This window comes from Elephas maximus, chromosome 22 (genome assembly GCF_024166365.1).
Source record: "Elephas maximus indicus isolate mEleMax1 chromosome 22, mEleMax1 primary haplotype, whole genome shotgun sequence".
Classification (NCBI taxonomy): Eukaryota; Metazoa; Chordata; class Mammalia; order Proboscidea; family Elephantidae; genus Elephas; species Elephas maximus.
The window spans coordinates 26,731,076-26,744,569 of NC_064840.1; the positions used below are offsets into that span (position 1 = coordinate 26,731,076).

At 45.6% G+C, this 13,494-nt stretch overlaps 1 protein-coding gene across 3 annotated transcripts in view; it reads left to right on the plus strand.

Annotated features, from left to right (window-relative positions):
- The first annotated feature begins 661 nt into the window (after nucleotides 1-661).
- The window catches only part of ASCC2 (activating signal cointegrator 1 complex subunit 2), a 43,547-nt gene continuing 30,714 nt past the window's right edge, over nucleotides 662-13,494 (plus strand). For 2 of the 3 annotated variants that reach the window (XM_049865844.1, XM_049865846.1), the window contains exons 1-6: nucleotides 662-747; nucleotides 1,823-1,882; nucleotides 5,933-6,030; nucleotides 10,390-10,548; nucleotides 10,921-11,091; nucleotides 12,408-12,537. In XM_049865844.1, the coding sequence (XP_049721801.1) occupies nucleotides 5,950-6,030; nucleotides 10,390-10,548; nucleotides 10,921-11,091; nucleotides 12,408-12,537 (541 nt within the window). In that variant the 5' untranslated portion in view covers nucleotides 662-747; nucleotides 1,823-1,882; nucleotides 5,933-5,949. Of the gene's footprint in view, nucleotides 748-1,822; nucleotides 1,883-3,755; nucleotides 3,922-5,932; nucleotides 6,031-10,389; nucleotides 10,549-10,920; nucleotides 11,092-12,407; nucleotides 12,538-13,494 lie in introns of all 3 variants that reach the window. The other variant, XM_049865845.1, reaches the window with a different exon arrangement.

Sequence of the window (13,494 nt, forward strand, 5' to 3'; positions counted from 1 at the left end):
AAAACCTCACAAATCATAGGTGTACAGTTTGATGAATTTTCCAAAGTGAACACATCTGTGCAGCCACCACAACGGCGAAGACACAACGTTCCCAGCCTCACCAGTGGCCCCTGCCACTCAGGTCTCTGAAATAACCATCATCCTAACATCCTAACCCCTATCACCACTCGTTAGTTTTGCCTGTTCTATAACTTCCTAAAAAATGGAATTGCAGCCGGTACTGTTTTTGTCTGCCTTCTTTTCGTTCAACATCATGTTTATGCTTTCGACTTGTTGAAATTACTTTACTGTAGCTTACACCTTTATCTGATGTAAAACGATGACTGAGAGGGTTGGGTCGAAGCCTGCCGTTCTGAGAAGGCTGTCTTGGATACCAAACTTGGATTTTCCAAATGGTGGAACCATAACCCGCCCACTGCCGGCCCTCCACCTTCTCTACGAAGGCCAAAAGGGAGCGAGAAGGGGGGGCGAGGCCACGGCCTGACGGCTCTCCTGGGGGCGGAGTATTAAGGCTGGAGGCGTGGTCCAGGGCTGGGTCTAGCTTCCGGGAGGAGTGACGAGACCGCGGTTCGGGCTTGGGGCGGGGCCTTGCAGCGCCCGGGAGGGGCGGGGCCGGGCCACGGAGAGGCTTCCTGTCTGCGCCTGCGGAATCGCCGTTTGACCCCGGAAGTGCCGGCTCTCTGGAGCTGTCACCGTGAGCGGCGGCGACGGCGGCGGCGGTACAACGGAGGTGGTAGAGCCGCCGAGGTGAGTGTGCGGCGAGGCCCTGCTGCCTGCGGGGCCTGGGGCCCGGGAGGAGCTGTGGCGGTTCTTCAGGCGGCCTCGGACCTCCTCGCCCCAGGCCGAGGCTTACCCGGCCCTAGGCCCCCAGAGGCCAAGCTGCGGGAGTCGGCAACCCCGGGTTCGAAGCACGACTCCAGATTGACCTTGCATAAGTCACGGTTCTATTCTCCCCCACCCCAGGCTTCAGTTTCCCCAGGGTTTATTCATTCGTTCAGCAAGTATTTGTCGAGCCTCTGCTACATGCCAGGCACAGGTGTAGACACTGGGGATACAAATAGAGCAATACCGACGAGGTTCCTGCCGTTATGGAGCTTTCAGTTTAGTGGGAGGAGACAGTAAAACAAAGTAAATGCACGAGATAATTAAAGTTATGTCAGTAATTAGGGGTGTGAATACTTTAGGTAGGGCTGTCTGGGAAGGTACCTGAGTAGGATTATATTGGGCCGAGACCAGAAGGATGATGACAGACAGAGAAACTGAGGCAGCGGTAGCCCTGGGAATGCTCAGTTTCCAGCCCTTATTGTAATTGATGCATAGACTGACCTTCCCTTCTAAAGAAAGCCCTTTCCTAACATTTGTCTTCTGCTGTCCTGCCCAGCACTGGGGTTACAGTGGGGGCACAGCCATAGTCATGATCATTGTCTTTCTGCTTTTAGAGCATATTCTCTAATGTTTTCTTAGTCCATTTCTACTCACACTTTAGATGAAAACTCAAATTTTCCTTGACATTCTCTCTCAAGTCAGGTTCCTCTGTTAAATGCTGTCATAACCCCATGGGACTCACCTACGTGACATACATAATCTTTTTTTTTTTTACTTGTTAGTGTGACGATTTGATTAGTATCTGTCTTTCCCATTTAGATTGTAAGCTCTATGAATAGCAGGTCCAGGTCTGTTATTGGACCACCGTAGTGTTCTCTGGGGTTCAGTGCCTGGCACATAGTAGATGTTCAAAAAAAAAAAATTGAATGTATGAGTGAAAGGTTAACACACAGTCTTTGAGCTTGAGTAGTTCATAGAAAGTTTCTCCTGCCACCAGGTTACCATCTCTTTCTGATTGTGTTCCTCCCGTGCTTGGAAGACTGCTCACTGCCTTCAGGTGAGTGGCAGTAATTGTTAGTATAACACTCGAGGCTCCTTTTAAACTGGCTCCCTCTTCCCTATTCAGCCTCTTCTCACTTCTGTCATCCCTTCCCTGGCCTTGTGTTTCTAATAACATCAAATGTCTCCCTGTTCTGTGAAAGCCAAACATTTTAAGACTCTGAGCCTTTGCTCACGCTTGCTCTTTCATTGGAATGCCCTTCTTCTCCATCTTTCCTTTTTATCCTTCAACACCCAGGTTATAGGTTGCTTTGTGGTGCCCTTCCACGTAGAACTTCTTTTCTCTGCTATGCTCCAGTTTTGGAAATTTCCTCTATTTATCTCTTAACCACACCAAATATCCAGGTCCCAAAATGTATTCAGTCAGCATTTGCTGAATAAATGAGGAAGCCCAAAGTGCTCTGCCTATGGTTAGAAACTTGAACAGTAACAACAACTAAACTTTACTGAGTGATTATTATATGCCAGGTACTGTGTTGAACACTTAGCATTGATTACCTTTCATAGTAACCCAAAAAGACTATATACTGTTATCATCCCAGTTTTACAGATGAAGAAACCAAGGTTCAGAGAGTTAAGGAACTATCTCAGTTCAAAACATAAATAGGAAAAAGCAGAGCTGGAATTTGAACTTAGGCTGCAGGACTGTGGAGTCTGCGCATTCAACCACTGCATCAGCCTGCCCTTCATTGCCTTTGCAAGCACTGGCTTGTAGAAGTAGATTTCTTTGAAGGCAGGTGCTGTCTCTATTTGTCTGGGCCTGGACTTCAGCTGTGTTTAAAGAGTGGAAACACAGTGTGTCCTCCTTCCTACTTTTCCCACCCTAGGCCCCCACGCTGGACTCTCAGTTCCATCCATTAAAAAAAAAAAAAATAGCAGGTATAAAATGGTAGTAGTAATAGCGTCAGAACCTGTCTAACTTCAGGGGGGATAATGACCAGGATCAACCCGAAGCTGATTCCCATTAATGGAGGTCAGACATATGTCCACTTTCCAATCTTTTTACCAATTCTGACACCAACTCTCCTCCCCATGACACTCTCCTTCTCTCCTGGGTTCGACAATCCATTGCAATGGCCATACAGAACTCACAGTGTATGCTTACACTTAACTGGTTTATTAAGGAACAGGGTATAACTTGGGATCAGGATCAACAGACTACAACTCAGGATCAGGATCAGGAAGCATGTAGGCAAAGTTTCCTTTCTTCAGTGCAGGACAACTCTCTCAGCTCCTCTTGGCCATGCAGACGTCATCTCAGTTATCATTTCCTGCCACCAGGTTATCATCTCTTTCTGATTGTATTCTTCCTCTGCTTGAAAAACCGCTCACTGTCTTCACATGAATGGCTACAATTGTTAGCGTAACACTTGAGGCTGTTTTTAGTATAACACTCTTGGCCCCCTCAGGACAGGCTTTTCTTGGCCCTGCCATCTATCGCTGTCGCTCTGCTGCTGGGCCCCTTCTGGACTTGTCTCTGTCTTCAGTGTTATAGCCCCCGACCTGTGTTACAGCTCTTTTAAAAGACTCCTTGCCTCCTTTCTCTCTCTCTCTTTACCTCTCTTTCTTCATTCTTCTTTCAGTTTCTTCCTGCTGTGTCTCTTCCTGCTTCTTTCTGTCTCTCAGACCTCTGTGGGGTTGGCTGCTTACATACACAACTCCTTGTCAATTTGAAGGCATGGCCCCTCCCAGTGGGGGAGGCACAAACTAACCAGCCTCCACTCAGCAGGCCACAGATACTTCCTTTGCACAGTAGGCAACTCACCTCATTTGCATAGTTTATTGACCAATCCCTGCAAGGTGCATGCCAGTCATAGGGCAGGCTGCAGCCCAGGGGCAGGCAGAAAATATCAAACAACCCTTGTTTACAGGTTACTCAGGAAATGTCAATCAACCTGGACAAAAGTAACAAGCCCTCTGGAATAGAACACTAGGGCAAAGTTAACTCCTCAGGGCTTAGAGGAAAAATCTCTCAAGCTGTTTTTCCAAAGGAACAGGGCAGAAGGCCGCATAAAAGTACTCATATCACCACAGCAGGTAAGAATGGAAAGAACTGGCCTGTGAATTGTTTAGACTTCTCCGCACTGGTGTGCAGACCACTGATGTTTCCAGCATTGCTGGGGGGTTAAGGAAGAAGTATTTTTAGCACATTCAACACAAGAACCCCAGGTGCCAAGGCAGAATAACTGGGCCTCAGTTTCAACTGGGCCACTGATGTATTTGCCTTGAGCAAGTCAGGCCCCCCTTTGGACCTCTGAGCATAATAATCCTTGTCTTTAACAGGATTTTGTGAGAAGCTAATAAGATAGTAACGTGTTTAGAAGCAAGGTACGCACAGCAGAGGGCATTATCTGCTTCACAAAGCTGAACGATGAAAACTCACCCTGGACCCCTTTCATTGCTTTGCCTCGTGATTGTTTTTTTAGACCGCTTCATGTGTACAGGGACCGTGTATCTGATCTGCTGGAATCTTAGAGCTGGAACGGACCTCAAAGACTAAGCAGGATGATTCTCTCTTAAGATTCCTGTAGGATGGGGATCTCTACAGCCCTTAAAACAAACCATAAACCAAGGTTCCTTGTGTACTAGCCTGCTTTCCACCTCCTTGCCTTTCTTTGCTTTTGCTGTTTCCTCTGCCTGGGGTACCTTTCCCTCCCATTTCTTACCTGGTCAGCCCTCAATATCGAGACTCAGGCTCATCTCCTCTATAAATCTTTTCTTGACAACTACCGTCCCCCCACACCCCCCCATAAGCTAAACTAAACCAGAGGCAATATAGTGAATGGTTAAGAGTCAGCCTGCTTCATCACTACTAACTCTGAGACCTTGGGCGAGTTTCTTATTCTCTCGGAGCCTCTATTTTCTCATTGATAAAATGGAGGTTGATAACAGACCTCACCTTTGAGTTGTTGTGAACATTACTATGTGTAAAGGGAGTTAAAATGTGTAAAGTAAGTTACTATGAGAAAAGCACATAGAATAGCACCTAGCATGTTATTGCTGCTGCTATTTTCGTTATTATTACTACTGTTATAATTGTTGGACCCTTGTCGTATCAGCCTGTCTTCATATCACCAGGGCCTGGCTCCATACCTGAGATGTGGGACGCCTGGTAACTCATGGCTGCCCCTGTCCCTCAGCTCGCCTGTGAGTGCTTGGGAGGTCATGGTTTCCTCAGCCCAGCCTTGCTCTGTCTTCATATTGTCACTGAGACTGTGCCAACCTTTTGTGGCATGTCTTTTAAGGGGCCTTAATTCATTTCAGTTCTATGATTTCCCAACTTGCATGTCCCTCCTATGGGTCAGGGTGCGTGGTATTATGAAAAGAACGTTGGACAGGAAGACAGGAGACAGGGGTCTGCCGGTCAGGAGCTCTGAGGCCAACTTGGGCCTCTGGAGAAAGAAGCTTGCACCGGCAGGTTTCTATGAATTCTGTCATCCTCTCTGGTGCGCTCATGAACCTCCTGTTCATCCATGTCCTTGTTGACAAATGGGAATGGTAATCCCTTTCCTGAAGCCTAAGGAGATTGTAAATCTCAGCACCCTCTACAAGTGAGAAAAGGCCCATATCTCCAACCCTCAAAAGACTGAAAATCTGGTTAGGGTTAGGACAGCAATGCCCTAATTCTCAGTTGTTCATCATCAGACATTTGATGAGGCCACCTCCGTGCCAAGCTCGTGCCGATCATGGGAGAGGCAGTGGGAGGAGGGCCTGGACCCATCCTTCACAGAGCTCACAGGCCACAGAGGGTACAGAGCCAGAGCCAGAATAAAGAACATCTAGGTACTTTTAGTCAGTGCTTCTCAAGGGGTGAGAGTATGTCAGAAATCACCTGAGGAGTGTTTTCCTCCTCAGCTGGGAAGTACTGCTTCAGGCCAAAAAGATCATTTCAGTCTGAATTGCAAGGTGCATAAATAAGGCCCAAGTCTGGAGCCCTAAAGGCCCGATGTTGAAGTTTCTGTCTGGGCTCAAGAGGCAGCCTTAAGCAGGCCCCTGCCCCTGGGAGCCTGGGTGCCTCTTCTCTTCTTCCCATCCATATTCTTTTCAGGAGGGTCACGCAGCACAATGCCAGCTCTGCCCCTGGACGAACTCCAGATCACCCACAAGGACCCGAAGACAGGAAAGCTGAGTACTTCACCAGCCCTGGTGAGCCGGTGCCTTGAGGCCCTTCAGCCTGATAGTACCATTCTTGCAATTTCAGAAGCAAAAAGTAAACTCCACGTTTATCTGTTCCAAGAATAACCCTAGGGCCGTGGTTGTAATTCAATAGTTAGGGCATCATGGGGCCTTCCAGGTAGAAGTTTCCTTCTGAGGAGCAACTTGAGTTTAAATAGTATTTCCCATGTTGCCACACTGTACTTTCCCCTCAAAGCATTTAACTTTGACTCAGAGGCTGATGGCAGTTCTGATTCAGTATGAGCTGGCCTGGAAATGGATCTGGCCAAAGCAGGATGGGGATTTGACCCTGAGGGAGGTGTTCAGGTTTCAGGCAGGGCATTTTCAGAACCTTTAAGCTGTTATCCACACTTCCATGGGAACCCCGATTTCAGAGCTTGGGGCTATCTTTTATCTCAACTGTATGAGAAGCCCAGGTACGAAGACTCCAGCAGAGTTTGTGAGATTGAAAACCAAGGAGACTATGAACATGCCGATTACTGGTGGCAGAGAGATTAGAGCTGTGGAGAGGTGCCAGGGTGCTGAAGGAGACATTCAGGAGGACTGGAGCCCCATACCCACTTGTTTTCCCAAGAATATGAGCTTACTGGAACAAGGTGGAAGGAAGTATTTTCTGGGGGCTTGAGTAAAGTCATGGAAAACGGGCTTGGTGTTTTAGTTCCTGCCTTCTGGATGGCTTCTAATTACTTCCTAAATACTTTCTAATAATAGTATCTCACATTTGTAGAGCACTTGCTCTGTCTCAAGGTGTTCTAAACACTTCACATGGATTATCTCATTTAAGCTGTACCATAGCCCTATAAGTAGGTGTTTTGATTTTACAGATGAGGAAACTAAAAAGTAGAGAGATTTTTTTCAAGATCATGGAGCAAGGTAAGTTGGGAAGCCAGGATGGGAATCACAAGTCTCTTGGGGAAGAAGCAGGATAGTTGAGTTAAAGAGCACAGGCTTTGTGTTAAATCTCATACAGATTTAGCTGTGTGACTTTGGACAAGTTTCTTAACCTCTCTAAGCCCTAGGATCTGAAAAGGGTAATAGTAGAACCAGCATTGTGAAGTGGTTGTGAGGATTAAATGAGACATCTGTGAATTGGCACTGTGCCCAGAGCACAGTAAGCACTCAATAGATGGTAGTTATGATGGTGATGAAAACAGTGACAGTGAAGGGAATGTTGACTGAGGAATAGGAAGGGGGACAAGCAGAGGGAGACAGCTGCCTGACTGAGGAGGGGGTCTTGTTGGTCACTAAACAATGTTACTGTGCAGGCCACGGGGTGCTCCTGAAAGTTGTCATGAGGAGGTGCCCACGCTACATTTATCCCTTTAGTCTTGATTTTGGGGAAGAAGATCTCTAGGCAGGGGGCAGCCACCATGCTGCCTTTGCAGAGTGATAGATGGAGCTAAAGTTTATTGAGTAGCCACTGTGCGCACAGCACATATTTAGTGCTGTTGAAGGTCCAAAGGAAGTAAAGTCTTTGGCCAGAAGGGATGAGTGGACTCTTGAAGAAGACAAGACTCATATAAGTGGGTCATTTGGAGAACGGTGCAAAACAGCATCTTATCAATATCACGTTGATAGTATAGAAGTTTGGTGAGCAAAAATGTCCAGAAAGCTTCATCGAGCAGGTAGGACCTTACCCAGGCTTGAAGGGTGGTATGGGACTTGGGTAGAAGAGAGGACACAGCTGGATCCTGTTGTAGTTTCACCCTGAAATCTTCCATCGCCCCCCATTTCCTACAGAATAAAGCCAATACTCTTGAGCTTGGCATTCAGGTTCCTTCAAAGACCTTGGCAGGATCTAGTCCTCCATTACCACTGTTCATCCCTTCGAATAGCTAGCAAATGTATATGGAGAGTCTGCTCAATGTCAGGCACTGTTGTAGAGATTGGGACTGCTGTGGTGAACAATGCGCAGACCGCTCCTGAGACCCGCAGGCTAGTGGAGAGAGATGAGAAGGCAGGCCCTCTTTTTTATATAACTTTATTGAGCTATAATTGAAGAACACTAAACTGCACATATTTAGAGTATACAATTTGAAAGCGTTGACCTATATAGTCATCTGTGAAGCCATCACCATAATCAAGATAACGAACATTTCCACCACCCCCAAAGTGCCCTCATGGCTGTTTATGATCCATCCTCCCCGCTCGCCCTGTCCCAGCAGCCACTAATCTGAAAGCAGACTTTTGATACAGTTCTACGAGTGCTACAGTAGGTTGAGCACAGAGTGAACCCCTAAACCTGTCCGGAATGGGAGTTAAGGAGGCTTCCTGGAGGAGAGCTAGGGTCAGAAGGACAAACAGAGAGATGAAGATGGCATGTGGGTACTGTAGGTCATTTAGTAGGTCTGCAGTATAAGCTTTGGTTCAAATCCTGCTTAGTTGCTTCCTTAGCCCTGTGATCTTGGGAAGGCTCCTGAACCTTACTGAGTTATCATTTCCTCCTCTAAAATGGGGAGAAGTCTATCTCCTTTCTAAATAGTTGTTGGAGATTAAGGAAAAAAAAAAAAAAAAATGGCTGTGGAACATGCCTATTCAGCAGCTGGCACAAGGCAAGTCCTTGGTGAGTGGTGGCTTTTGTTATCATCATTCCAGCATTCCCTCCAAATCCATCTCCCACTGCCTAGTGCAATCTGTGTTGCAGTTACACTGGCCCATTTTCATTCCTACTTAAAAATGCTATTTCTTTCATCTAAAAATCCCCATCCTCCAAGGCCTAGCTCAGATGCTGGCTGCTCTGGGAAACTGTCCTTCATCCTGCAGGTATAGTTAATTTCTTAATTCTTTTCTGCACCCCCATGTCCCTCTGCCAGGCTTTGAATGGGCAGTTCCTGTTTTTTGCTCATTTGGTGGCTTAGACGTGCATCTCCCCTCTGAGTGTAGGCTCTGTGAGAATCTGGATGCTTTTTTTACGTGTCCCACTGCACCTGGCGCAGCAGGGCCCCATTTTTTGTCAGCAGGATTGCAGGGAAGGTAGCATCTCGGGGGAGGGGGGGTGTCATCTGTGTTAAGGCACAGAAGATGGTGAGAAGCTGGCCTGAGAGGTGACCTGGTAGGTGAGGTATCAACAGATTGGAGTAGGGAAGAACTTGAATGCCAGGGAGATGCGTTTAGGTTCTAGTCAGTGGTTTTCAACTTGTTGTAGTTAGCACAATTCCTTTTTCAAACAAACTTGTACCTGGAACCCCACTATATAAATTCGGGCTTCAACAGGAGGGAGTCCCGAAAATCCACCTGATAAGTGGCACAGAAGGAATCCTGTGGAACCAGAAAACCCCAGTTTGAGAACTTGCATTAGGCAGTAGAGGCATAGGTAGTTCTTGAGGAGGCTGACCAATCACATGTGTCTTTCCTATGCCCCTTGGATGGACAGACCTGGAAGTGAATGGATTGTGGTTGATAACAGCTGAGATAATAGGCCTTCCCCCTTTTACTACTTCTCCTGGCGAAGGTAGCCCATTATATAGTCAGAGGAGAAAACAGCCCATCGACTCCTCTTCATGGTGAGCAAAGTAGGGTTTGTTCATGGTAAGGTAAGGGTTGGAAGAGAATTTATGATTCTAAGATGAGACCTTCAGTTAACTTGATTAGAATCTTTTCTTTAAGAAAATTACTGAAGTTTTTTTCTAATTATAAAAAGGGTACAGCATCATGATACATACTGTATGATACTATTTGTCTAAGAAAGAAAAAACAGTAGACCCAAACAAATGTTTTATGTGGGTATATTTTAATGTAAATACCTAGTGCTCTCTGAGCACATGGTAGGTAATGAGTGGTTACCTCCAGAAGGCCGAGGTCCCATGTGACTCACCTTCTCTGTACTGTTTTAAGTTTTTGAAAGAAAGGATGCTCACTCGTGTAATTGGAAATTAATTTAAAAAGTAATGCATGCTCAGTTTAGAAAAATTGGAAAATATATTAAGTCATAATCCCATCTCCCAGAGATAAGCACAGTTCTTTGGTATAGTCCCCACTTCTTTTTTTAAAAATCTGCACTAATGTATGAATGTGTTAAACAAATATACTAAAAAAAAACAAAAAAAAAACTGATTATGTTAAATAGAGAATTTTGTATCCTGCTTTTTCTTCCCCTAACCTTTCCCCATGTCATTAAATATTCTTCAAAAACATGGCTTCTAATGACTGCGTAGTGTTCCCAGGATGCAACCATGCCCCTTTTGTTAGGTACACTTGGTTCTTTATGCTTAAAAGCTCCTTGGAGGGTCACCGGTTAGAACAGCCAAGTGTTGTCATTGCTGTGGGTTGGCAAATGGGCCCTCGCTGACTAACCTCTGCCACGTTAACACGTGGTTTTTGGATCCGTAGCACCCTGAACAGAAGGCAGACCGGTATTTTGTGTTATACAAACCGCCCCCTAAAGACAACATTCCCGCCCTAGTGGAGGAGTACCTGGAACGCGCCACCTTCGTAGCCAATGACCTCGACTGGCTCCTGGCCTTGCCTCACGATAAGTTCTGGTGCCAGGTAACATTCTATCAAAATTAACACTAAGACAAAACATGTGACATGCCATTGGTTGGTTGCTGTTGTTGTATTTTTCCTCCCAGGAGGTGCTTTTTTGTCTACTTCTTACACTGATCCTTAACAGCAAATTATGATTTGGATTACTCTTTCTTGTGTCACAGTATTGATGATATTTACACAACGCCTTCCAAAGTGTTATTTTTAGAATTTTTTTTTTTTGTGTTTAGCCCGCTCATTCATACCTCCTTGGTCCCTGGGGGTTGGTGTGTTTGCACTAGGCCAGGGCTGTTGGGCCGGGAGCCCCCCGCCCAAGCCATTTGTAAGCCCTCAGGCCTCAGAGATAAACCCTCACTTTCCTGTCTCCTGGTTTAGGTTATCTTCGACGAGACCCTGCAGAAGTGCCTGGACTCCTACCTCTGCTATGTCCCCCGAAAATTTGATGAGTGGGTGGCCCCAACCCCTGAGGTTGTTGACATGCAGAAGCACCTCCATCACAGTGTTTTTCTCACCTTCCTCCGTATGTCCACTCACAAGGAATCCAAAGTAAGCTCCTGATCCCGTGACACGTCACCACTTGACACCTAACACTTCTGTGCCAGATTTGCCACCCCTGGGAATGAAGGCTCTGGAAGCATCTAGTTTCCTCTTTGTGTCCCCTCAGCCTTTATTTCCACCTTTGGGGAAGAAATCTGTGCCACTGCCCTTATCCTCTCATTTACCTGGCCAGTTTGCATTACATCCAGTGTTTTCTTCAATGGGAGCCGAGGGCTCTTTGCCAGTTGACACGTGACTGCACCTTTACTTGTGCGTCAGAGGGTAGAAACATTGATTCTGAGTTTTTAAAGGAACTTGATGCGTTTTTCAAAAATTTTTACTGTCTTTCTTCCTATTTTTAAAATAATAATGCTGTCTCTGAGCTGTTTGAACTTTACAGAAATATGTTATGTCGACAGTGAAGGTCAGTCCCAAAATTCCCTCCCTCTGTTAATACGCATGTTCCTTTGGGGATTTTTTTTTTTTTTGAGTTTGTGTATGTATATTTATTTCAAAAATAGGATTTTTAAAAATTTGTTATTGAGAATATATACAGCAAAACGTACACCAACTCAACCGTTTCTACACGTACAATTCAGTGACATTGATTATATTCTTTGAGTTGTACAACCATTCTCACCCATCTTTTCTGAATTGTTTCTCCCCTGTTAACATAAACTCACTGCCCACTAAGGTTCCTGTCTAATCTTTTGAGTTGCTGTTGTCACTTTGATCCCATATAGATGGTTTTTAAAAGCATAATGCTCAAGGCAGGCATTTTTTACTACATAAGCTAAACTATTGTTTGGTATTAAGAAGACTTTAGAGGAATTCTCAGGCCAATAGTTTCAGGGGTTCATCCAGCCCTCTTGGCTCCAGAAAATTTGGAGTCCATGACAATTTGAAATTTTGTTTTGCATTTTCCTCCTTTTGATCAAAGATTCTTCTATAGAATCTTTGATCAAAATGTTCAGTAATGGTAGTCGGACACCATCCATTTCTTCTTGTTTCATGGCAAAGGAGGCAGTTGTTCACTGAGGCAATGAGCCACACTTTCCATACCCTCCTTCTATTCCTGACTTTCCTTCCTCTGTTGATGCAGACAAATAGACAAAAATAGAATCTTGTTTTTTTTTAATAGACTTTATTTTTTAGACCAGTTTTAGTTTCACAGAAAAATTGAGCAGAAAGTACCGAGAGTTCCCATATAGGAGATTGCTTTTTTTAAAAAAACTTTTTTTAGTATAGAAGCCTTTAAACATACACAAAAGTATAATGAACCCCCACGCATGTCTCTCATCCTTTCTCTCTGTACTTTTCCTTAGGATCACTTCATTTCCCCATCTGTGTTTGGAGAAATTCTCTACAATAACTTCCTGTTCGACATCCCAAAGATCCTGGACCTCTGTGTGCTCTTCGGAAAAGGCAACTTGCCACTGCTCCAAAAGATGATAGGTTCGTAGGAAGCAGGGCCTGGAGGGTGTCCCACAGACGGCCCTCACATGCCAAATTAAAGGTTCCAAAGGTGGGCGCCTAGGTGGGCGCAGGGGGATTCACGGCAGCAGTGGGATGGGAGGTGGAATGGTGCTTGCAAGTCACTTCACAAATACATGAGTGTCAGCTTAGAAGTGAGGGATGTAGGTGGGAGAGAGGAAATAAAAATGTGTTAACACATAGTTCCTGTCCTTGAGGATCTTGAAGTCTTAGGCAATTGAACAAGTATGTCATTAATTAACAGTTGAAGGAATGGGGAAGTTTACTTTGGAGATAAGAGTAAGAAAGCAGTGATAGCCTTTATTTGGGTGCTTACAGGGGCCAGCACTGTGCTAAGCTTGTACGTAAGTTATCTCAATTGGATCCTTGCTATAGCCCCAGAGATAAGTGCACTCTTTATCCTCATTTACAGATAAAGAAACAGGTTATCTTAAGGAAGAGACTTGCCTGAGAGTACATGGCTAATAAGTGGCCAAGCCAGGATTCAGGTCCACAGAAGCCTGGCCCAAGCTCCAGGATTCCATGCCACGTAGGCGTGACTCTCAAGCCCTTGCCCTTTTCCACTACCTGCTTCAGGGGTGTTGGGGGCTGGCATCAAAGATGTCACGATCTGCACTGTTGCGAGAGCAGATGAGGGCAGAGTTCAAAGAGGGCTCTTGGCTTGTGAAAGGAATGGACTTCAGATCCCATCAGAAGGCAGTGAGCTGGAAGGTTCTATCAGAAATGGAAGCACTGTAGAGATGCTGCAGCCCCTGCAGATTCTCCTTTGGCTGCCTGCTCATGGCATAGACCATTATGGAGATGTGCTCACCTGGACACCTCTGCCAGTCCTCCTCACTCTGAGACTGTAGGACACAATCACCCACATACCAGTTATCCCTCGAGATGGCCTTACTTGCTTGCTTGCTTTTTCTGATA